This window comes from Colias croceus, chromosome Z (genome assembly GCF_905220415.1).
Source record: "Colias croceus chromosome Z, ilColCroc2.1".
In the NCBI taxonomy this organism is placed as follows: domain Eukaryota; kingdom Metazoa; phylum Arthropoda; class Insecta; order Lepidoptera; family Pieridae; genus Colias; species Colias croceus.
The window spans coordinates 5321375-5347502 of NC_059568.1; the positions used below are offsets into that span (position 1 = coordinate 5321375).

Below are 26128 nucleotides of genomic sequence, written 5' to 3' on the forward strand. Positions count from 1 at the left end.
TAAACACAATTAACGTGAGAAGTTTAAACTCGTAAAGTCTAGACGTATTCGAGCCATAGACGTAAGGGAATCCACATCAGCTGAGAGTGTAAGGGTGCTTTTCCACCAGTAATATGCGAGGAAAAGGTATCGTGCGAGAATGTCTAGCCGTGCTGTGAAAATGTGCGGGGGGTACCACAAAAGCTGTGCAAGGAAAATGTGCGGTGCGATTATATTGCTATTGCCCAAAATTTTAGAATTAACGGACATACCTCGCACAGATCTTTCGCAGATATTCCTTGCTTGTTTTGTATGCGCAAAACTTAGCACCGCTAAACTGTTTCCACCAGAACTATTCTGAGCGAGGCGAGGTAAATGATGCGATTTATTGGTTCTTTACATCTCTCGCTACACATCCTCGCACATCGCTTGTGTAAAAGCACCCTAAGAGCATAGTGCATTCGCGGGAATCCAGACATGAATGAAAATCGATTCCCTTGCCCATGTTTACACTCGAACCTTCAAGAGTGCGCTGTTCTGTTTACTGTCAAGTTTTCTCGTATTTCCAATAATAGATTCAATTCAATTAAGGAATGCTCAATGGGATGCTGTTTACATTTTACGTTCTGGCTTGTTTATTTGCGATTTAAGTGTACTTGAGGTTGTTTATGAGATTAGAGAGGCTGAGTTGAGAAGTCTTTCTTTCTGTTATTTTACTTTTTACGGTTTACGATATTCGATATTTTGTTTTATAATTATTTACAGTACGTATTGATAATTTAGTTATTATTCATATACATCGTCTTGAGAAACTTGGTAATATTTGTCTTGAGAATACGAAATAAATTGAACAGTTTCTTATAATTTATCAAATTCTCATTAGAATAAGAGAAAATAATATTGCATAAAGCTAAAATTCATAAAGTAATTTATATATTCATTAGATGCACTTAATATGGAATTGAATATCATAAATCATGTAACTAAAGCACTACTACCTATCTCCAGAATTGTATCCATTTTGTACCGCTCTCAGTAAATACATTTCCGTTATCCAATTCCCTAAAAAAACAATATTGAATCGCAAAAGTTAAGCCCATTGAGAGCTTAATAAAGAACAAAGAAAAAGTGATCAAACTCCACACGCTTATCTGCGCTGAATATTTATCTCTAAAGGTAAACTACAGTTAGCAGCCGTTCTCTACGATACGCCTTGGGCAAAATAATTTCCAATTCTCGTATATTTTCAGCCCCAATACACTGTTGTTTTTATGCCGTCGACGTTGGGAAACGGCTTGTTTTATGCGCAAAAAAGAAGAATTTTAAACGTAGTTTCAGAACGAAACGTAGAGGTATCGGAATTTTATTTGAAAATAAGTATTTATTAATGTAACCTGTAATTGAAGGATATTCCCTGCCTATTCTTGATTATTTCGTTTTTATACATTACTAGCTTACTGCCCGCGACTTCGCCCGCTTTGTCTATAACCTAATAAATTATATATTAAAACCTTCCTCTTGGATCACTCTATCTATAAAAAAACGCATCAAAATCCGTTGCGTGGTTTTAAATATTTAAGCATACAAAGGGATGTCCCTTGAGACAGAGAAAGCGACTTTGTTTCATACTATGTAGTGATACATGAAGTTAATTGTATTTTATTAAGTTAATCATTAAGAAAACTAAAATTATTTTTAACCTTCTGATAACTAATTTAAATAAAAATCCCATGAATATTTATATTTCGCGCCGCCAAACCGTCGCCAAAGTTCCAAGTCTGACGTTTTACCATTTCGTTACGGAACTCTGAAAATATGCGGGCGAAACTTTGGTTGTATATCACACACGCCTGCCAGCTTCAGCCAACCAGCAAGAACCTTCAATTTGGCTTTACTAACTCCAACTTGACATTTTAAACGTCCGTCTAAATTATGTGCGCTTTCTACCCATTTTCATAAGAGATAGGATGATATTGCACGATGCATTTTTTATTTAAATGTATATTTGGCATTATTATAATAAAATGTATTACAAATTAGTTTCAATAAACTTTGATGAATCAATTTATATATTAGACTAGCGGTCCGCCCCGGCTTCGCCCGTGGTACATATTCACGTTTTCTCTACATAAGAACCATCCTCGTACTTCAAGGAATATAATAAAAAAAGAATTATCGAAATCGGTTCAGCCGTTCTCGAGTTATGGAATTACAACGAAAAGTGGCATTGATTTTTATATATTAGATAATGATTATGTTAAAGGCATAATATACGCAGTATCAAAGCAGTACCTAAGTCATTTTATAACCTACCGTTAATTATCAAAATTAAAATTAATTTTAAAATTGTGTTGATAAAACAATTGTATAACTTTAATAATAACAATAAATTTATGAAAAAAGATACAACAAACTTCTTTTTACCGTACAATCCAAAAAATATTAGGTACCTCAAATAAAAATCAGCAAAATTTAGTCATTTTAAACCTCAGATTACCACTATAATACGTATAGCTTTTTTGCACAATGAACCGTCCTAAAATAGAGCTTTTCAACTGCATAAAGCGTTAAAGAACCCTACAATCTGCTTTAGTATTTTAATAGCCTCAATTAAACTAAAAATACTTTTGTTACGTAAATACGAAATAATTGTGTCAACAAGGCGTATAATAAACGACGTATTATTATTTTCTTTATTTACATACCATTACGGCTAATTTACGAGCTGACCCACTTCAACATAGGCGCGTTTGACTATCATTATATTATCATTTGCACAGAAAACAAAACATTCCAATTGCTTCTGTTTAAGAATAATGAGACCTACCATGAATTACCTACATGAGATAATGATAAATTTACAATACATTTCGTTGTTTTAAAGGGCTTGAATAGTTATATTAGAGCAAAATGTGTTTATAATTCTTTTTTTCGTTTCTAATTATTACGTATCTATTGCATTAATAAAAATTAAACAGAACGTAACGTATTGAATAAGAAAGCTATAAGCTACAAATAATTCTACCATAAAAAGCTAAGATAAAAAGTCAAAGCTATAACCGATAACCGAAACATGTATGAAACAAAAATACAGAGGTGAAAAGCCAAACCACAACAATCCTTTACAGATAGACGTGTTAAATGGATAATAGACGGTATTCGATAGTGGGAATTATTGTGAAAACCATACGAGTTTAGGTAATGGAGCGAATTTGATAGTTTCGGAATACCGTAGAATCCGCACATAACTGTGGCACTGCGAAATAAATTCTGCTAAATTGATAGCTCTAACTGTCGGCTTATGAAATAGGAGTCTATTTTCTAGCTGTATCGTATCGTATATTTGGAGGTGCGGTATATTTGAATTAAAATGACAGTGCTGGAGCATTTTTTTACAAACGTGATACTTACAAATTATATAAGTTTTTATCCATCTATATTTTGTTTGTTTTGTCATATTATTTATTTAATTTGAATGAAGCTTCAATGTAATGAATTCCATTCAAATGATGCCTGGAATAAATGAAGAGCCGCGATTCGTTTTGAATTTATAATATTCATATTACAATGTACGAGATTATAGATTCTTTATGTTTTGTTAATTCTTGAATATTTTTCTTGAGTTTAAAGTTAATCAAAATATGATATATTTTTTTGAATATTGAACTGAGTGTTGATACTAGATTATTAATTTATAATAAAATGTTAATCTAGATCCACAATGTATAAAAAGATGGATTTTGCGTTGGTATCATTTATTGTGTAACATAGCAATCACTGCACGGAATTTTTGTTATCGGTTTCTTGGAATAATTTCCGCATAATCATGAAAAAGACATAATTGAAACATAATTAAACTTTTATTTTCTTAAATATATAATTTTATACGCAACACCCGAGTCGAACTGTAAACGAGTATATCGTATTTTAAATGTTAAAGTTCGTCATCTTATAACCTTACATTTAAATTATTAACTAAAACTAACAACTTAGTGTAAAATATAATATTTGGTGCAATTTTAAACATAGCGAGAACTAATTTCCTCTCTAGAACGTTCTAGAAATTCTCTCTCATATCACCCGTTCATAAATTGAGCTTTGAAACTGAGCGAGCCATTCGTCAAATCCCCAGAGCTATGAATAACGTTCGCCTTTTAACTTATATTACGTGTATGAGAATTGTATCAAATATTCTGTTTGTATGACTACTGGTTGTTATACTACTAGTTGAATCCGAGTTCGCTCATATGGTGCTGACATACAAAGCTGTATTATTAAAAAAGTTTCAATTTAGACTCTGACTTTCATACAGACTCTATGAGCCTGTTTTGTTTGTAAAGTTTGAAATTTATCTTATCTTGCATTGCACGTATATGTCTATATCCCTTTATATATATATCCCTTTTAATTTAAGAGATAGCATCTTTAATAAATGTTTTAATACTAATTTATGATATTTTAAGTCTTGTTCTAAATAATTTTAAGTATTACTTTTCTAATATCTAAAATATTCTAAAATGAATGAATTATGTAATGATCGTTAAATGATTTTAAATACCAGATTTATAAAAAAAACAGTACAAAATTTTATAAGTTTAGGTCAGGAATTTAAAGATATAACAATCGGTTAAGATTTATCTTAAATGTTCTCAAGTGATAAAAACATTGATTCGATTTGAATAGGGGTAATATAAAGTGAAAATTCCTGTTAACGTCTCAATGTATTTATTTAAAAAAAGGATGTCTGGTACAAATTGCTTAAAGCAGTTACATCAATACTGAAATCACAAAACATATCAAATTAAGTAAAACAGTAATATACACAATTTTACTTGAACACAATGTCCAATCTTATAAATTAATTAACAACGACAATAAGAACGACAAATAATCAAACATAATTACCCTCTATTTTCATCTAATCCATTAATGGAGCTCTCACTGTAAAACAATCAAGCCTCTAATGAGAAATAAATAAACAACAACTTTAAACAACCACAGCAAGTCTCTAGAGAACTACCCTCACATCAAACAAGCTTAACAATCAACTAATGCAGCTTAACTGCATAGGGTTGTCAACGCCGCAAACATGAAAAACTATATTTTTTGAATTGATAATTTTGGTGATAATTTTTTTCGCGCTACATCGTATTGCAATTGAATTTTAACATATTCAGTTATATATTTTATAAACAAAGTTTGAATTATATTTATTAATTGTATACAACAATATCTTGTAACATATATTGTTATACATAATAAATAGTTTAATTTACAGTATTTTTTCAAATATTTGTTATTGTTATTTCAATATTTGTTATTGTGATCCTTTCTACAACAAATTTTTAATAATATTATAAAGTCTACATATTATCACTAGAATTTTGCATATAAAGAATAAATTAATGAACTTTGACATTTAAGTACGATGTAGAAACTGAGACAACCCTAATGGTTCTATGTGATGAGTAAAGATGTGGATTTATTTTGAATAGACGTGTGTCTCTTAAAATTATATGTAGAATGTAGATGAATAGAAGAATTTTAACATGTTTCAGTGGAAAGACATTTCACATTCATAAAATTATAATCTTATGTAAACGAAAATATTTAGGTTTTCTTTTCATATTAATATCCTTAATCACTTCAAACATAATTTATAATTGTAATTACCTACAACGAATATGCGGTGTGTTTATTTCTTGCGTGTTTTTATTTAAAGTTTAGGGTGACTGTTTTGATTTATGTCCACTTGTCTGCTTTTTAATAATTATTTTTGAATAATAATATGTTTTATGAAAATTTATAATCAAATCTAGTGTTTAATATACAAGTAGGTACATACATTAACTATTACTAAGATGGGAATGGTTTCTGCATACCTTCTGTTCATCACGAACTATATAATGTCAAAATTGTTCCATGAATGAATGAATTCAATTTAACATTATCTCTCATTTTTGATTCTGTGGTTTTACCGAAGTTGGACATGATTTGCCAATAAGAGTTATTCCTACATAGTGTAATTTTAAGTTACTGTCTAAGCTCGCAATAATCACGCTTGTTACATAATTATCAGCCGCAAAATTTGTAATTTTTATTCATTATGTATGTAGGTTAGATAATCTAAGATATTTTTTTATTACGATGAGGTTTATCAGTAGAGGTTAATCGCTTAATGTGATGGATTCAAGCCTTTCTTAATTTTGTTGATATCAGTTTTTCACGGAATAAAATTAGTAGTTGTAGCAAATATATATTCGCCTGAAAACCGTAATTACCTCGAGCCAATTTAAATCAGCTAACTGTGCATGCGATTTTATATACTACCTTTATGTAAAAGTTGAACTAAATGAAGTTTTAATGGCTTTGCGTGTTCCAAATAAAGTTAGATGATTATATGGACATTTAAGGCTCAGCCGTACTAATATTATACTCTATTCACAATGCATAATATACATGAATAATTTCACGCCATGTGATTTGATAGCATTGCGCGTATTTGCCTTTGATCAGTACGTTATTGAGACATCAATATTTCAGAGAACCGACGTTCAATATATATTCAACGAATATTGTAAATAAAATTCGAGTTCGCTGTTTTATGCTGCGAAAAATGGGGAATAATTTCAAAAATATTCGCTAAAAAGAACATTATTTTGCCGTTCAAAATTCCAATTTTGACGGCAAGTTATTAACACAACAAGCCAATCAAAACAGCGATAAACGTCGAATACTATTTCCCAGTTTTTTTTTTAAAGAAATTTAAAATATAATATTTGCTTCACATTTTATATATTGTTTCTGCAATGCTCATATTCGAAGAATTCCACTTATTGTCCGTGAACATTAAGGTCTTCATTGCACTTCAATTCTAGACGACTGGATGCCAGGCATTCTATCTAAATTAATCGTTTGAAGCCGTGGATTTCAGCTCTTTAGTTTGTTAGAGTAAATTGGAATTGCTTAGCGTTTGTTATTTAATAGTGGGGTATTAATTTGGTAGATTGAAGGTTTTAGATGCACAGGTACATTTTATTCCAAATGGACAATTTTAGACTTTATAGGTAGAACTGAAATATTTTTTATTTTGTAATTTTTTCAACCTACCATGGATAACGCTATAATAATGTTAGAATGAAGGATATATTCTTCAAACATTTTCACAATTATAAATTTACTTTGTGAAGGAACGGCTTTTTGCTTCATAGGCTCTTCTAAGATACTAATATTTTTCCTTGCTAAAATAACACGTTTCTAGTTAACGTCCGTCGAACAGAATATTCTATACATGCTTTGCCTTCAAAAAGTCTATCGCTTATATCAATCGTGTGTAAAGTTATCCTCAAAAATCTTTCTGTAAGAATTTTTGACGCCGTTGGCTATTTTAGAATGGAGTCTTTTTACCTTAAAATGGCTTTTTCGTTGAACCTTGGGGGTTTTTGCAGTCACATTTCTAGATGATTCGGTTGTGTGACTTTAAAAGGTCTATTTACGAAAAACGACATGTTGATAACATTTTTAATTATTTGAAATTGTTGAACGTTAACTATAAATGAAAATTAATAAGCTATCGGTGTTCATCATAAAGCTATTTTGACATGAATTTATAAATAGGATTATGATGAAAACAAATTTCAGATAAATTATAAATGGAAGAGTAATTAAAACAAATGATCTTAATTGAGAGTTAATTATTCATTTATAAATTCAATTCATGACACTGAACACAAAATATATATATTTCATATACAATAAAATTGTATAATCAAATAAATTAAAAATGGTCGTACATTTTTTATTGAAGCAATTAATCCTTGAATAAATATTATGAGCTTTGTTTACGAATGAGTGGGGCTTTATATTCGATATTGGATTAATTCCGGTACAATTTTATGCTTTATTTTGTATATATTCGACTATAAAAATTAAACAAATTGTCATATTATAATGTTCTTGCTACTAACATAATTTTGATGTTTTAGAAAGTCATAATATTAAGACAGGTACGGAATTATAAATCACTAGCGGTCCGCCCCGGCTTCGCCCGTGGTACATGTTTACGATTTCTCTCCATAAGAACCATCCTCGTACTTCAAGGAATATAATAAAAAAAGAATTATCGAAATCGGTTCAGCCGTTCTCGAGTTATGCGCTTACCAACACATTTTGCGATTCATTTTTATATTATAGATTAGCTATTCATTTTGCAAAATTAAAAATCATTAATTAATAATATTTAATATTTATGTTAATATTGTGTACCTATAGTATTGAAGTTCAGATAAAGACCGGCATGGAATAAATCAAAACCCAAATATTATAATATGTCTCATGCAAAATCTAAAATTCATTCCTACGTTCTAGTTCACTATACGTTCCATTTTGTGTCGTATTATATTAATAGTAAGATGCTATTTAGAGTGCCACTAAATATTCTCATAGGCCGTATCCATGTCAAGGTTCCCAGAATAAGCTATCCACTGAAATCAAGCAAATTCGCGTCAACACGTTATCGCCTAGTGGTATCTATTTTTAACAGGCTTTCAACTTCAATTGTGAAGACATTTCTATTTGATTTCACACTGAAAATATAGTTTAGGTTTCTTGGTTAAAGAAAGATGTTGTTATTAAGGCAGTTGGTGTAAATATACGACAGTGAGTAAATGGCGCAGTAGATAATCTATACATATAATAAATCTGTAGAAGGGTCAATTCTGTACATTGAAAATATTGAAAAAATAAATACCAGGGGGTGTTACTGGATCGATACCAAACCCAAATATGTGATTAAATCAATTTTTGTCTGTCTGTCTGTCTTTCTGTCTGTCTGTCTGTCTGTATGTGAAGGCATCACGTAAAAACTAACGGTTCGATTTCGATGAAACTTGGTATAATTATACCTTATTATCCTGGGCATAAAATAGGATACTTTTTATCCCGGAAAAATACGTAGAAAAAAAATAAATCTTAACTTTTCCGCGCGGACGGAGTCGCGGGCGGAAGCTAGTTTTGAATATAAGTCTAAAAACGCTATCACTCTCCAAGTGATATGATGATCCTCGATAACAAGAACAGATTTTGTCCGAATAGCCTAAACAAAAAGTTATTTTTGAGGACTCCCTCTTATTTTCTACTTCTCTATATAACCAATTTACTCTCTATATAACAAATTATTATAATAATTTATACACAAATCCACTGTTGAGATTGTACTTTCAATTTAAACTGTTATCTTACAAACCATAGCTGAATAGTCTAAACGTTTAATTATACACTCAGCATTATCTAAACTCGTTTACTTATGAATAAAACTTAAATTAATAAAAACAACCTTCATTCAATGTATGTTAAGATAATGAGCACTAAAAGAAAACCCTTCATAATTATAGGTATGAATTGAATATTATGAATATTATGAATATTATGAAGCGCTTAAAACTGCGTTTAAAGCCCAGATTAAAACTGACATCTTCCCGGAAAAACCTCTTAAATACTTTATTGCGAAAGTCTCATTAGTTTACATGATACCAGTCTTGTATAACTAAGTAGGTCAATTAACATTCAGTGGAGTTTTTTATATAATTTTATTAAAACCCCGCCTTAATATGAAATTATTTACTCGCCGTGGAATGAAAAGATACGATGCATTTTTTAATTACTCATCCTACTCGGTATTATGTGCTTGCTACGGGCAAATAAATTATAGTTCATTTTTAATATTTACCTTTCATGATATTCATTAAACCTGTTATGTTTTTGTTACTTACTCAAAAACATTTTGTATCTTTTGACGTGACAACGTCTTATAATTCGATAAAGCCGGCTGCACGCACGAAAAAACATGACTCATGCGGCGTTACCTCGCTCTGACTCATCTGAGGCGTTCCATGTAAGGCTTGAAGTGCGAGCGAGAGCGCGGAACGAGCGACAAAGAAGCACAATCGGACGTTGTCACGTTCAACTATCGTCAGTAAACCGACTTTACAGACAACCAATTTTTTTGACGTGACAACGTCTTATCGTAGTATATTATTATTAGTCTGTGGTCTTATAATTCGATAGATCCGGATGCACGTACGAAAAAACATGACGCATGCGGCGTTACCTCGCTCTGAGGCGTTCCATGTGAAGTGCAAGCGAGAGCGCGTTGTCAGTTGTCACGTTCTACTATCGTCAGTAAACCGACTTTACAGACAACCAATTTTTTTTAGTCTAACCTTAAAGTGGTGTAGTATATTGTGGTGTGTATTCACTTAAGTTGTATAAAATTTTCAAAATAACAATCATCACTTGTATAATTGGACAAATGAGATGCATATTCATTTAGATTATTCGAAAATACATTTTTGGATTAAATAAAATAATATTTTGTGTTTTATAACATTGCTCGTACTGGTATTGATCCGAGATTTTTCAGTATTTAATAATAATAAGTACGAGCTATACGTTTTATCGGCTGTAATTGTATACACGTTCTCATTTGTAGTTAACCGGTAAATTTAAGTACTTATAAGAAAAATTTGCAAGTTTAACTTGATCATATTATTTTCTGAACATAAAAAAGTTTCACCAACTATTAATAAAGTAGTATCAGTTTGAAAGAATAATTTTTATTCAGAGTCAGTAAAAAACCTTTGCCAAAAAAAGACTCAAAATAAACGTTCAAAACATATTATATAAATAAACTTTTTTCAATAAAATAACTCATAATACTTTTTAAATCTAAAAAAGATCGGTGAACTTTTTGCTTCAGAAGCCGTTGGGAAATCTGTAGAGTTCCCAATAAAGGTGTCAATAAAATAACTTTGACTATTGTGTAAAACATTTGAACTCCAATACACTTATAAATAGCAATCGAATGTATTTCTAGACTGTTTATTTATAGTGCCCGTAAGATTTGTAGATTGTACGCTGAAATACAAATACTACGGTTGTAGATTGTGATTGATTTTACTACCCACATTTTAATTTAACTGTCTTGTTAGATCTGTTTATTTGTTAAATTTTATTCGTAATAGAGACGTAGTTTAAATGCAGATTGTACTAAACAAAAGCCACAGTTCATAGATAAACAGTATACCTACGAATAAAAATTGTTATTAATTACGACAGACACGACAATACACGTAAATGAGTTCTGCTACAAAATTTTATGATGTAAAAAACTGCCAAATAATATCAACTTCAAATAAAAGTTAAAGATGTCTCTGCTATTTTACATTTTAGACTATCGTAGGTACTTAATTATTGAATTAAATCAAAGTCATTGACAATTTTTTATATTTCCTTGTATTATATTTCATTACGTTCACCATCACAAGTATTTATTTAATCTTAAATATTCATATATTTAAGAATACATAGCATTATTATACGTCTTATAAAACAAAATCTGTTTTAATAGAAATATATATCTACAAACATTTGCACGTACCGCATCATCAACTTCAAATAAAACCGGCCAAGTGCGAGTCGGGCTCGCGCACAAAGGGTTCCGTAGCAGCAAATATAATAAACTTATTATGTCAATTTATACACCTGGTGAATGGAGCCTAAACTCTCCCGATATTTTGCCTTGTACTTTTATGTATGAATATTAATATTAATGGCGTATTGCTTGAATAAGCTAATATTTCTCGTAAAAAGTACCTACATTATAAAGATTTTATATCATCGCGGATTTTTAAAGGTGTACAATACTGTAGTATATTTTTTGATCTATCTTATAAGGTTCAGCCATCGTTTTCAGTGTAAGCACAATAACTTAACCAAAATTACAGTTAAATCAACCTATCTCAAAAACTATAAGAGATACTTTGATCAAACCAAAAATCGTTGAAAGAGTTAATTAGCATGCATCACCTCTATTTTTTTTAGAATTTTATACCCCGTAGTTATAAAAATAGAGGGGGGGGGACATACTTTTTACGACTTTGAGAGCTGATATCTCAAAAACCGTTCACTTTAAGAAAAATGTTTTTTAGAAAACTTTATATCATTTTAAAAGACCTTTCCATTGATACCCCACACGGGTATGTACATCGAAAAAAAAAATTTCATCCCTCAGTTACATGTATGGGGGGCCCCACCCCCAATTCTTTTTTTTACTATTTAGTGTCATATTTTTGTAGCGGTTCATACAACACATATTCCCATCAAATTTCATCACTGTAGTACTTATAGTTTCCGAGTAAATCGGCTGTGACAGACGGACAGACGGACAGACGGACAGACGGACATGACGAAACTATAAGGGTTCCGTTTTTGCCATTTTGGCTACGGAACCCTAAAAAACCAGTAAATTAAAGTTCCAATAACAGTGAGTTTAAAATAGATAGCCAATTTGCATTCTGAATTGTATAGAGCTTTATTTGGCGTGTTTACTCATATAACATCACTACAACATATATAACAATACCATTTACTAACCACCCACCGACTACCCACTCTAACAAGGTTGAAGGTCAGCACACAAAACATGAATATTGAATACAAAGCGACCGCATATTGTCGATCAAACTGAAAGCATAAACACAATAATATGTATCTATACCAGTATTATACAGGTGAATAGTTTGAACGCACTTATCTCAGGATAGAGGTACTATACACGGGTCCGATTTGGAAAATTGTTTCATTGTTATCTATATGTAGGAAAGGTAGAGCGTAGTAATACGGGTAAAACCGATGAGCCCAATTAGTGAAACAATATATAAATGATAAGTTTTCAGTCTGAGACTTTACGTACGTAGTCAAAGGAAAACCCGCATAGATGTCGTTTCAGTGAGATTTCCGGGATAAAAACTAGTCTGTCCTGTCTTAAACTATATTTGTACCGAATTTCATCTAAATGTATAGTGGTTTAGGCGTGAAGAGACAGGCCTCTTTTACGTGTTTTCGTAGCAATGTTGTATGGACGTGTTATTAATCGATTTTGCGCTTTAACTTCCTGGCTATAGTGTAAATTTTTGCGTGATACTTCGTTAACTTGCGTGATGAACGGTAAATTGATTAAGTGCTTTAATGGAACATAGAGTTGAAACTGGTTGAAACGTTATTGGTGTAAAATTGGATAAATTGATGTTTCATTAAGTTTCGTTTTGTTGATGTTTTCTAGTTGGGCGGTGATAGTTTTTAGAGTTACTTTTTTAGTTAGGTAAGCTAGGTTTACTTCGTAGGTTTTATTGTGCTTATTTATCGTCGTATTCCTATTCTTATAATTAGAGAATAGTCGAATACACATAATAATATTTTATACTTGTAATAGATTTATACATTAATAGGAAAAGAAACCTTAAAAATATCACCGACTCCCCAGAAGTCAGAAAAGAATAATATTATGAATTAAAAACTTTACTTGAGTTTACAAATTTATTCGAAGTTATGCCCAAAATTGAATAACTGCCAGATATATAAGAAACTTCGAATAAACTTTGAAAACTTTGAATATTTCTATTTTGCATGAAAACAGAGCATGTCGGTGGCTATTTTTAAAGTTTATATTGGAATTTAGGTACAAGACTTTCCTCAAAGAAAATTGTTACTTTTTGACATTAAATAAATATATTTTCGGTAGTTCAATTTGGTAGTTAAGTCTTCTTTATATTTTTGCTTCGTAAACACAATTGGTTTTGGTTAGATACATATATTGAACAAAAATATTTCTTCATGCTATAAAATTGCTTAAAACTTTCATATGACTTTCATATGACTTCAAACTTAAGCAATTCTACAAAAGACTTCAAATTTATCTTTTCAGGTACAATCATTGAAAGTTATGAACAACCATTTTAGCATTGTTTCGGATTAGATAACGCGTTGCTCGAGATAAAGAAGTAAAGCTAGTTATCATTGTGTACGTTTTAGCAATTTTCTTGCGTAATTAGGACGGTTTCATAATCTAAGTACCTACCTTCTCAATATTTTTAAATATTTGGATATAAATTTTAAATTACATGCATCTAGCTTGATATTATGTTTAGCGCCATGAAGTCGCGAGTTTAATGCGAATACGCATATGTGCAAACTGCAAGTTAAATTATTTAAGGTTTTTTTTTTATAAATTATAATATCAAAGGAGTAAATAAGAGTATGTAGATATTTGTGAAATATTCATAATTTAACATATTTCTCGTTCAAAAACGGCTTTTTAAAATCGTATTGTCTTTTTCTAGGAACGAATATGTTATTAATTATTAAATTGTAATGAAACGAATTAAAATAAAATATATAAAACCAATCCCCAAACCACACAGCTCATTTATCTCCGACATTATCATATTGTGGTTAAGTTTCACAAATTTATTTTCATTATTAATGTCAATATAATTTTAGTGACTTATTGAAATTACTGAAAAGTTATCAGTAAAACGACTGTACTATTTTTTATTGGCTAGTAGCGGTTAAAGGTACGCCACAGTTTACATGATTTACAAGTTAATAATTTTTCGTGTAATATTGTTATGAAATTAAGGATTTTAAACGAGATTTATTTATAACATTATATATATAATTTCATTGTAATCGGTTCAGTAGTTTTTACGTGAAAGAGTAACAAACATCCATACATCCATACTTACAAACTTTCGCCTTTATAATAATTATATATTAGATATTAAGATAAAAAAAACGCGTCGATTGCATCAAATACTAACGTCCAAGGGTGTTGAAGTTTTCTCTGCATTTGTTTTCCAATTGCCCGATGTTTACAAACAATCTTAGATGGAGAAATACTTTCAAATGTTAAGGAAGATGAGTTTATATTGCGGAAACATGATGCACTTCGATAGAAATGGATTGATCGCTGATTTTAAATCTAAATACAGGAACTTTGAGAACAGTTTTAGGATGCCAAAACGTGGTAATATAAAGGGTCAATCCCTAAAATGACTGGACTATATATCTTTAACCAATACAATACTTTATTAAAAAGTAGAGCTCCAAAAAGCTCGTTTGTCCCATTTAAAGAATGAATACAGTTTAATTAAGTTTAATCAAATTTTGTGCTCCATTATTTCGGCGCCTTGGTAAATTTAAATCCAGTAGCGTCTACCTTTTATTAACAATTCAATACGATTTTATTTCATTGAATTAAAACTTGCTTTTTAATAAACTGTCGTGGATTCAGAATACGTTTCGCAATGAAATTAAATTACTTTTCATTAAGAGCATTTTAAATACCAGCCGTTCGTTGTATGTGATTTTGTTTCAACGGAGAAAAAGATTATCAATTTCATTTTATTACTTCATACAAATAATATAAAATATAATTTAATAATGAACAATATATGCTTCATTGTATAATAGAATATCAATCTTACTTATCGTTGTACCTATTCAATTGTTAAATAACGTTTCGGAACACTTTGTGAACAAGTACACATTTTCTTTCCGAAAATATTGCGTATTGTTAAGGCGTTGAACCGATATGAAATAGTAAATATCTTAACTTTAAATTCCGGAACGAGATGAAAAATGTAAACAGAATAAAAGTAATATTCCAAGAATTGCGAAAGTAAAAGCTCGCAAATATTATATTCCTCGTATTATTGTGCTATAAGGCGAGCAGGTAACTAGGTTAGTAGTCCAACATCCTCTTTGATGCGGGACTTCCACGTAATTCAAGATCTTTTCGAAATTCAAGGATTTCCCTAGGCTAGACTGAACGGTTAGACGTAGCATCGTACGCTGAAGGCTGCAATTATTTCAAGGTTGATAATAACGGAGCTACGATGTATGGATGTGACAATGTAGCTTTACATTTATTGTACCTCTATTGTCATTATGTTCGTGAAGTTTTGGGCTCGTATAAGGTTCCTTAAGAGACTTTTTTGATTTTCTGGTGATAGTTTTAGTAGTGTATAGACATTGTAATTTTGTATTACCTACATCGTACACTTCTTAAGGGGCTAGCTTTTTTTTTAATTAGATAAATCCTGAAAGCGTTGTTTTTTCTTGTTTCTGTTGATTTTTTCAATTTTCTTGCATCATGGTTTTGTCGACTAGGTCATTTATCGCGCTTTTTAATTAGTTTTCCAATTTGCGCTCATAAATAATACAATGGCCAAAAGTAAATGAAATTGAATATTAATCGTGAAAGCCTTTGTGGATTTCTATTGAAATTACAACAGTTATTGTTCAAGGAACCTTTATCTTGTTTCCTTGGATAGACAGAACGTCTAACTTTTGCAAAACTTCGCAATCTTGATTTTCTAAGCGAATATGATTGTAGTATTTGTTACCAGTTAACAAAAACTTTGAGTTTTTCGTAACAAAAACTAAGTTTGTTGTATTTTCAATTAATTGATGGAATAATAAACTTTGCAGAGTTTTAGTACCCTTAGAACTAATTAACTGTACCTATATAATATAATATGTATGTATGTATGGTTTTCACGCATAAACTACTGGCCCGTTTTTGATGAAATTTGGCAAAGACAATCTTTAGACTCTGAGAAAGAACATAGGCTACCTTTTATTGCGAAATATGTACCACGGGCGAAGCCGGGGTGGACCGCTAGTTATTTAACATATAAAGTAATAAGTCGCACATGTAATAATGTATCCCATGTAATAATTATGTAATAATTATTGATATATTCGTATATCTAGGTATACATATAATAAATCTGTAGAAGGGTCAATTCTGTACATTGAAAATAGTGAAAAAATAAATAGCAGGGGGTGTTACTGGATCCATACCAAACTCAAATATGTGATTAAAAAAATTTTTGTCTGTCTGTCTGTCTGTCTGTATGTTCAGGCATCACGTGAAAAGTAACGGTTCGATTTCGATGAAACTGGGTATAATTATACCTTATTATCCTGGGCATAAAATAGGATACTTTTTATCCCGGAAAAATACGTAGAAAAAATAAATCTTAATTTTTCCGCGCAGACCGAGTCGCGGGCGGAAGCTATTTCTAAAATAACTTTAACTTTCAATGTTCGTGTATGTAATAAGGGTGAACTATTACTGAAGAAAATTCGCTGCAAATTATCGTATGGGTGAAATAATTATACTTAATCGCTCTGACTCGTTTCCAACCTTGATTTTATATTCATAAAATTACGAAGCTTTTAAAACTTTTACTTAGTTTTAAAGTTTTATTTATTATGTAGATAATTGATTTGTCGGACATAATATACTATGTGTGTTTAATTTGCGATTTACTTTTTGTTCTTTCTTTTAATATATTATATACAAAAATATAAAATATACAATAAAATTATTATTTAATTATTTTTAACTTAATATAAAATAGACATTAACTGTAATTTGTTAATAATAATTAAGTATTTTTTGTTAGACTAAATTAGAATCATAATTAATTATAATATTGTAATTAAGAATTATCCAATAATTAACATAATTGTTAAAAATCATAACAACCTGATTTTTTTTATATTTTACATTAATGAATAAATACATTTTTAAATAATTATTGATCAATTTAAATATTTTGCATTGCAATTATTTACGATTATTCGTTTGATTAAAATAATATTATGGATCATTTAAAAAAAAATATAAAATATAAACTTATAGGTACTCTACTTTTTTTATATTTTTAAGCCTTCGCTGTTTAATATTCAAAAATATTTTTTTTGAATAAGTAATAACTATGTTTTAGGTACTTATAAATAAATACTTAGCGCGCGCTTCAAAAACATTTATTTACAATGCCATATTCAGGAATTATAGTTGTAAATCCATGTTATGTCCAGCGAGCGAGAGCGAAAGTGAAATGTGCATGAATGGCGCGGTCCCGCCCGCAGACTCCGCCGTGCCGTTTCCAACTTTACTATATAATATAATCAATATAATCGTTTTTTTTATTTCCTATTTTATTTTTTTCATAACTTAAACATACTTTTATATTTTTTTTCAAACTTTTTCATAACTTTTAAAAACTTTTCGAAACTTTTTAAAACTTTTTTTTGTGAACAAAATGCGTAGAGCGATCTGAAATGGAACGTCGGAACGCACGCAGAGTCTCGCTATGCGGTGGTCGATGCGGGCCTTTGCGGGTTTCGGGCGCCAAAATGATAACTGAAATGATGCAGATGATTGCCTCTCGTCGATACTTACGCTTGGTCGGCATGCGGCAGCCAGGCGATAGCGAGGGAAAATACGACCGCGAGAGTTCGCACGCTGCGCGGCCGAGTCGACGCCATGCTTAGGTCCGCCGCGCCCGTGCGGACGCTTCAACCACCACCGCTTTTCGGTTTACCGGCAAGCTAATGCGATAGCTCGGCTTCACCACCAGCATTTACTCGCGCTTGCGCCCGAACGTTAATCGACCGTGGCCCCGCGATAATTTCTTTTGAAAAGACGGCTCTCAGAAGCGCACCACTTATGGAGCGTCAAGCAACGTCTTGAGGCAGCGCGGCGTCTTGCCGCCACCGCTCATGTTTTATTAACGTGTGACGTTCGATTGCTCGGGCCGCCGACTGCGGCGCTGCACGCATGTACAGCGGGCCGGCGCTATGCGGCTGCGAGTATCAACGCGCGCAGGCCCCCCGGCGCCCGACGGCTGCGCGGCCGATCCCCGCAAACATGACAGGACTCGCTCCGATCGATCCCAAACTAACCTCAAAGCGACGGACAAATTCAACATTTCGCAAATTGTGTTATCTCAGTTTACAATGTGGTGCATATAAAATTCACGCTATTAAAAATTTAAGGTTGGCTATGAAAAGTACCCGTGGGTCGAAACCGCGGTATAAAACCGCTATAACGATGCTTTATTTATTTTCCGCATTACCTATGTGGAGCACAATCTGTCCATATTAAATGACTTCTACACAAAACACCCTACACGCGTATAACACACGATTTCATGTAGATACACATATTGTTATTTTTGGCAGCAAAAAGTAGTATTCCGTTTTGCCCCTGATCTTTATGTAATCTATAGTGTTGTTTCATAGCAAATTAAGTGAAATGCCCCGGCAAAAATATAAAATTAACGAAAATGAAGTTTAGGTAATTAATAAAGAATTAAGAAGCAAAATCCTTGCTCATAGAAACGTCGAATACGTAATATAGGTGTATAATGTATATATAGCGCATAGACGAAATATAGACGAGCAGACATCAACGAGACTGCATCCACAATTCAAATAAAAATTTTCGTCAAGTTCAATATATTTACCCCTTCCTAAATAATATAATACAAAACATATTAAAGAGACATGATAGAAAAGGAAAAGGAAAAATAATTTGTTAATTATTTCGCGAGTTACGTTGCGTTTTGCCGCCAAAAGTTCCGACGCCGACGAACTCGCGAACTACTACTAACTTTCTTATATTTGACGATCCCAAACTTTGAATGACTTATTCAAAGTTTGTGACGAGTAACCATCATTTTTATTTTTATAACTTATATATTGTAAAATATAAAAAAAATATCATACAGTTTATTATATAAATCCGACATAAAAAGATTTAATTAAAAAGTTACGCAAATCTTCCTTGATTAAAAGTTTTCTACTCTTTCTTTCATAAACCGCTGTTTTGTTTTTAACAAAGAATTATAACCGCTTTATGGCATCACCGTAAAATATTTCCTTGTTTATATAAGCATAGACTGACTGCTAGAGTCCGCCCCGGCTTCGCCCGTGGTACATATTTACGTTTTCTCTACATAAGAACCATCCTCGTACTTCAAGAAATATAATAAAAAAAGAATTAACGAAATCGGTTCAGCCGTTCTCAAGTTATGCGCTTACCAACACATTTTGGGATTCATTTTTATATTATAGATTTACAAATAGTCCAGAGAATAGAATCCGGAGGCAGAAAACTTCTGAAGACTTTGGTTAACGAAGATTTAGGCACCAAAATTAACATCGCAACCTTAATGTCCTTCCCATTAGGGGAAAAATTATTATGTTACTGCCAATTTTAAGTTGAAAATTCCATAATATACATCTTCAAGCGTAGAGTGAACAGGTACCTTCTAGGAAAGCGCGTTCCATGTTAGACCATATCTCAGCTTAACATCAGGCTAGATTGTGGTCAAGCGCTTCCCTATTCCCAATAAAAAAAAACTAACTTATATAACTTTAATAATATCAAAAAAGCCTAACAAATGGAATACATTGCTAACTGAATCCACTTTTTTATGATATTCATTATCAACTATTAACTATATAAAACCTATAATATATATTAACCTATAACTATATAAAAAAATCTTTACAATTCTCCAAGTCCAGACAGAATAAAGGTTGAATACGATTCGGCGGAAAGTTACTAACAGTGAACCAACGTATAAAACAAAAAGGATTAAAAATTTTTATCCAGTTTGTTAGAGCTGTGGAAGACAGCTCTAACAAACTGGATAAAAAAGGTTTTGTTCAAAAAGCGGATATATATCAGATAACGTGAATCGTTTCCAATTTAAATTGACCTAAACAGAATAAAATTCCAACCGTTCACAATGAATGGATAGCCATTCAACTATTAAATAAATAAAAAGCTTTCAACGAAGTTATTTTGTAATAAAACATTTTGTTGAACTTTGAAAAGGATTTATAAACCTTTATTAAATACCGTGAAGCTTAATTAATAAATACTTATATTGTTTTACTTTAACCTTAACAAGCTTAAGAAGCCAAAATATTACGCGCCGAAATAATCTGTAGACGTTTAATTAGGAGCTGCTTTTTTGTGTTCACTAATACCTTTTGAACAATAATGTTTTAATAATTCAGAGTATTATATTATTATTATTTTCGTCATATTGTATATTAAGAGTGTAAATAGATCTAGAGTCACTTTCTAGTAAATAACTAACGGCTGGTGTCGCCCATTACATAAGCAAATATACCTAGTGAGTTGTTGTCTTCGAAAATAATAATGTTTGCATTTTCTGTATGTGCTGGAATCAATTTAACACTGTTAGGACTTTTCTTATTAAGCGCTCGTTTAACGATAGAGAAAACACATGGAATGCCACTATTGTTGCTTATAATGAAAATTAATGTATGTAAATTAAATTGAAGAGCTGATTCTGTAAGCGCTTTACTTCCGAATGAGCATGGACCTACTTAACTGTTTTTAAGTCCCTAAATGTTAGCAAGATAAGTATGGAAGGATATCCATAAAGCTATAAGCTACGAAGTGAGAACCGCCGTCATTATTGGGAAAGCCGACTAGAAACTAACATAAAACTTGAAAGATCTCGACAGCCTGACAGACAGACGGCGGAAAGCGACTTTGTTTTATACTATATAATGATATAGACTCGGTAATTAACTGATTGGAGACCAAAATATCTATATATAAATAGAGCTCTCTTATCAAAGATTTTAATTAAAATATCGCTTGAAGCGCTTTTACTGTAATGGAACCGGTACAAACGTATTTGTTTACAATAAAGTTCAAGTTCATCGTGTTCATTGCATAGCTAAAAGCGTCCACGGTCAGTGTATCAAAAACTTCTAATTTTTTGTTCGAAGTTAGAAACATCGCTGGAAGCGCTTTAGTCCATAAACAAACGTGTTTGTTTACAACAAAGTTCAAGTTCAGCATGTTCATTGCACTAAAAGGTTTTCACGGTCAGATTCCCAATATTGGATCACTAACAGAACTGAAATCAAACTACTACGTATAGCCGCTGGCTACACATGTATAACTTTACCTGCTTGCCCAGTTCTATTCAAGGGGCTGGGTAATTTGGGCGCATTGTGTCTAAGAATTGTGCAGACGCATTCATGCTGCTTTACTGTGACAAGTAATTTTGCTAAATATGTTGGAAGCTATTTGATTAAACGGACCTTTGAATATTTTAATGAATTGAAAACGTAGGTGCGTAAATAATGTAAATAATATTGTGTTGAATAGGACGTATATAAGACTGTGAAAATTGTATTGTCATGAAGATATTATTTTATGTTTTAAGTTCTACATAAATTCTTGGTTCTGTAAAGGATAAACGTGTAAACTATAATACCAGCATACGAGCAACTGCGAATAAAATATAACGTAACAGCTGAGGCTCAGATGACACAGTTCACTACAAAACAAATGCCTCCCACTTGAAACTTACACGTGTTTCTTGTATAAGAAAAACTAAACTGTGTGGAAACTAATATACATATAATATATGGTTAAATTGTCTGTAGCACTTGTATTAAATAGGGATGATAGCGCCTTTTTATGATTTTTGATTGGATAGATTTACTTTTCTTGTATTTTGGAAAATTGTGAAGAATATAGTTGAATTGCTACGAAGTATGCTAGTCCAGATTAGTTTTATGCTCTGTAAGACGTAGGTTCAAGAAATGTACTAACCGGTCTTCGTTTAAAACATGTATTTAAAAAAAATAATGTTAAAAAAATACAGATCACATTAATTTATCAAAACTTATATAAAACATCCAATGACATATTAATCGTATTAATCCGGGAGCGTTAATTTACCTTTACATAAAACCGCACGCGCGACAAAATTCCGCGGTAAGCTAGTGCGATTGCATGAAACCGCGGGAAAAATTTTAACCAGAATGTGGACGCAATTAAGGTATTATTTACACATCCAATTAAAATTGAGGTAGTATTTGTTTTATTTATAACCACTTGGGAAACCTAATTAAAGAGAAATGTAATTTTACTGTTGTTATAGGAGATTGAGTGGTTACGAATGTTTTGTTTCTTTAGAATTGTTAATCTGTTTATTAACTTAAATTTAATTATTTGTGCATAAAATTGTCTTTTTTATGGCAAATATTAATTTACACAATATGTTACTTGTTATAAAAAAGAAAATCAATTTACACCTCTTAGTAAAATCCACTGAATTAGTAAACGAAAAGTACTTCGTACACTTTGTAGCGAAAAGTTAAAATGCACTTCCTTTTAAGCCCCTAGGCAGCAAAAAGGCAAGGAATTTAATACTCGGAACTCGCGTAATGGCAAAAATTTTAACATGAAATGCTCTATGCATGCAAAAACCAGAAAAAGACACGGGTGCATTTAAGATCAGAAAAAAATGAGTACATTTACAAAATGAAAAAAAAATAAGATTACGAAGTACTTTCAATCTTTAGTGAATTCTTTTAACGAATAATGTTCTTGTTGCAGAAGGACAGATAAGTAATTTACAAACTAAATGTTATATGTATATAGAGTATTTTTTTTGAAACCTCTTACAAAATATATTGGTACTGGTTAAGTTTTACATTTAAACCTGCTTCGCGTAGCAATTGCTTCACAACTCTCTCTGTGGGGAAGCATACATAATGCTTGAATTACTCCATAAGCTATACTTCGTTGTATCTACTCATGAAACATGGACAACCGTCACGTACCTATCTCAATTATTACAACTAACTGCTTCATGCATGACTTATTGCAACAGCAATCTAATAGGGACTGCGTTTTGACCGCTACATTAATTACTCCGTTCATCCAATTAGTGCTCCTTCGGACAATGCGGGTATTTGTGAAGGACATTCTAGAACTTTAGATTGAATCGTTTCGAAACAACTTGGAACTTTTATCGAGGTTGAAGTTAGCCGTTACAATTCTTGCGTTATTGGTATATATTGTGGTTGATTTGAGATTTTTTTTTTGTATTGTTTTCTGTTATGGTAAAATAAATGTGCTGAAAAATTCATTGGGTTTTGTAACCCGGATAAAGCGTAGATTAAAAAAAATACGAGCATTGGGTACAAACAAAATTTTAAATTATTTACGCAATTTTTATTCTTGTTTCATATTTCATCTCGTTTTTAGTTCTCAATTAATCCTTCGTCTGTCAAATTTAAGTTCATGCTAATCTAGACACGCGGCAGCGTGTCAAGCCGAGTTCAAGCGAAGAGAACTGGCGAGCAGCAGCCGTGTGTATATTTACACGAACCATTTCGAGCCACTTTTCACCCCCTTACAACTCGAAAACTATTTAAGTTAAATAAACCAAATTTGGTACATATCAAGAGGACCTCAAGATAAACAAGAACCTTAAATTTCATAAATACAGATTAAACAGTTGTGTAGATATTAATATCCAAAAATCGCAATTTTTAAGACTGACTGACTTATAGACATATACAAAACCTAACCCACTTCCAGATGACCTAGAAAGTTCAAATTTTGTAATCAGCTAGGTAATAGTCAGTGTACAAAGGAAAAAATCAGAAAATACTGAATTTATTTGTATTTAATTTTTTTTTCGATGACATTAATTTTGTTTGTATGGAAAAATGGAAAAGTTTAAAAAAATAGAAAATAGTATATTCACCTTACTAGTCTTAAAAAATAGATCAAAACTAGTCAGTGGCCGAAAAAAATTTTGAAATCCATCAATAAATGACTGAGATATAGATTATTGAAGTTTACATATTTTAGCGCGAAACATCTGTAGATTCGATGCGCCTCTGACATCACACTCACTCGCGCTAGTATCGCTAGGGCGGATTACTTCGATTGCATGATTTCTTTATTCAAAACTATTATTAAACGTAAAATAAAAGAAAATTGTAATAAAAATATTGCTCATACAGTTAAAAATAATATATAATTTTACAAATTCACATTTCTTTATTCTTTATTTATGAGTGTTTAGTTTATTTTTAATTTCAGTGTAATGGAAGAAGGCTTTGTCGAAGGTCGAAATGATTTAATTTGCGTAATATTAATATTAATTTATGTGAAACATCTTTAGGCGCGTTTAGAGTAAAATTTCAAAATCTCGTCATGGCAATACCGTAACGTCATGGAGTAAAGCGACGATTCTTCTACAACGATCTTTGCATCTTTGTTATAGTGTGTGTACATATTCACGCTGGATGTTTAGAAAATCATGTAATCTTTTAAACAGAAAACGAGTTTAAAAAATTGCAGATAATGACGGGGCAATGTGCGCTGACATTCATAACATACAAGAAAATATAGAAAATAATACTAAACAAACCATACAAAGAATCCGCAAGAAAAAATATAAAAAAATCGTATATAAAAAGTATTATATTCATAAAGTACCTAAATCAAATTCGCAGAGTAATTTTCTGTACAAAAAGTAATGATATCCCACCAAAAACATAAATGTAAAAATTGGAGCCGAGTTCAATCGTTGACTTAATTTGCCAAAAAAGAAATGAGATCTAATTAATGTGTGCCAAGTTCTGCAGACAGTCCAGAAATTTATTTATAAAGATGTATTAAGTTCTTAGGTTGACTGAAAACTCAATTGTTTTATTTTCCCTTAGAGAACAATGTTTATTCCAAAATATAACTTTTTTAATTTGAATAATATAATTATTTTCACAAAGCAAACAACTAATGACCTATTGAACCCCATAATTTGATGAGGCTAGTTTTTAGAACTTCACAAAATATAAACAGTATGTAAAACTAGTCTCATCAAATTATGGGGTTCAATAGGTCATTAGTTGTTTGCTTTGTGAAAATAATTATATTATTCAAATTAAAAAAGTTATATTTTGGAATAAACATTGTTCTCTAAGGGAAAATAAAACAATTGAGTTTTCAGTCAACCTAAGAACTTAATACATCTTTATAAATAAATTTCTGGACTGTCTGCAGAACTTGGCACACATTAATTAGATCTCATTTCTTTTTTGGCAAATTAAGTCAACGATTGAACTCGGCTCCAATTTTTACATTTATGTTTTTGGTGGGATAGAGAATATACATGTAAAGCTAAATTTCAAGTCTATAAATAGTAATTACAATTAGTATATTAATTTATCACATTATTCTATCTGTTTATCGTACCTTAACACTTCGTAGAATTCATTTGCGTTGGCGTATCGTGCTTGTCTTTAACATGCTATACAAACATACATACACGCATATAAAATACACACAAACAGACACACGTAATTAAATATTATTCACACATACATTATGTAGTTTCTTATCTCGTTGATTACTTCGCATGGTGAGGAGTCAACAACACATCAATTAGCTACGCCTACAATGTCACAATTATCAATACAACAATAATTACCTAGTGAATTGATTTAATATACGCCCTCGAATTTATCAATATTGGTTCTTAGGTATCGTGGTTACTGAGTACAACGTGGTATAACGAGCGGTCCGGTGTTCGGCCTACGACGTAGACCGTAGAGTGTAGACCATCTTGTCATCGTAGATTCTGATGTAGAAGAT

The 26128-nt window shown here is 31.3% G+C and overlaps 1 protein-coding gene across 1 annotated transcript in view; it reads right to left on the reverse strand.

The window, feature by feature from the left end:
• The window catches only part of LOC123705150 (gamma-aminobutyric acid receptor subunit beta-like), a 54427-nt gene extending 36009 nt beyond the window's left edge, over positions 1-18418 (reverse strand). Inside the window, exon 1 of the mRNA XM_045653800.1 lies at positions 18074-18418. Coding sequence (XP_045509756.1) covers positions 18074-18159 — 86 coding nt within the window. The 5' untranslated portion in view covers positions 18160-18418. The remainder of the gene's footprint in view (positions 1-18073) is intronic.
• Between the last annotated feature and the right edge of the window lie 7710 nt (positions 18419-26128).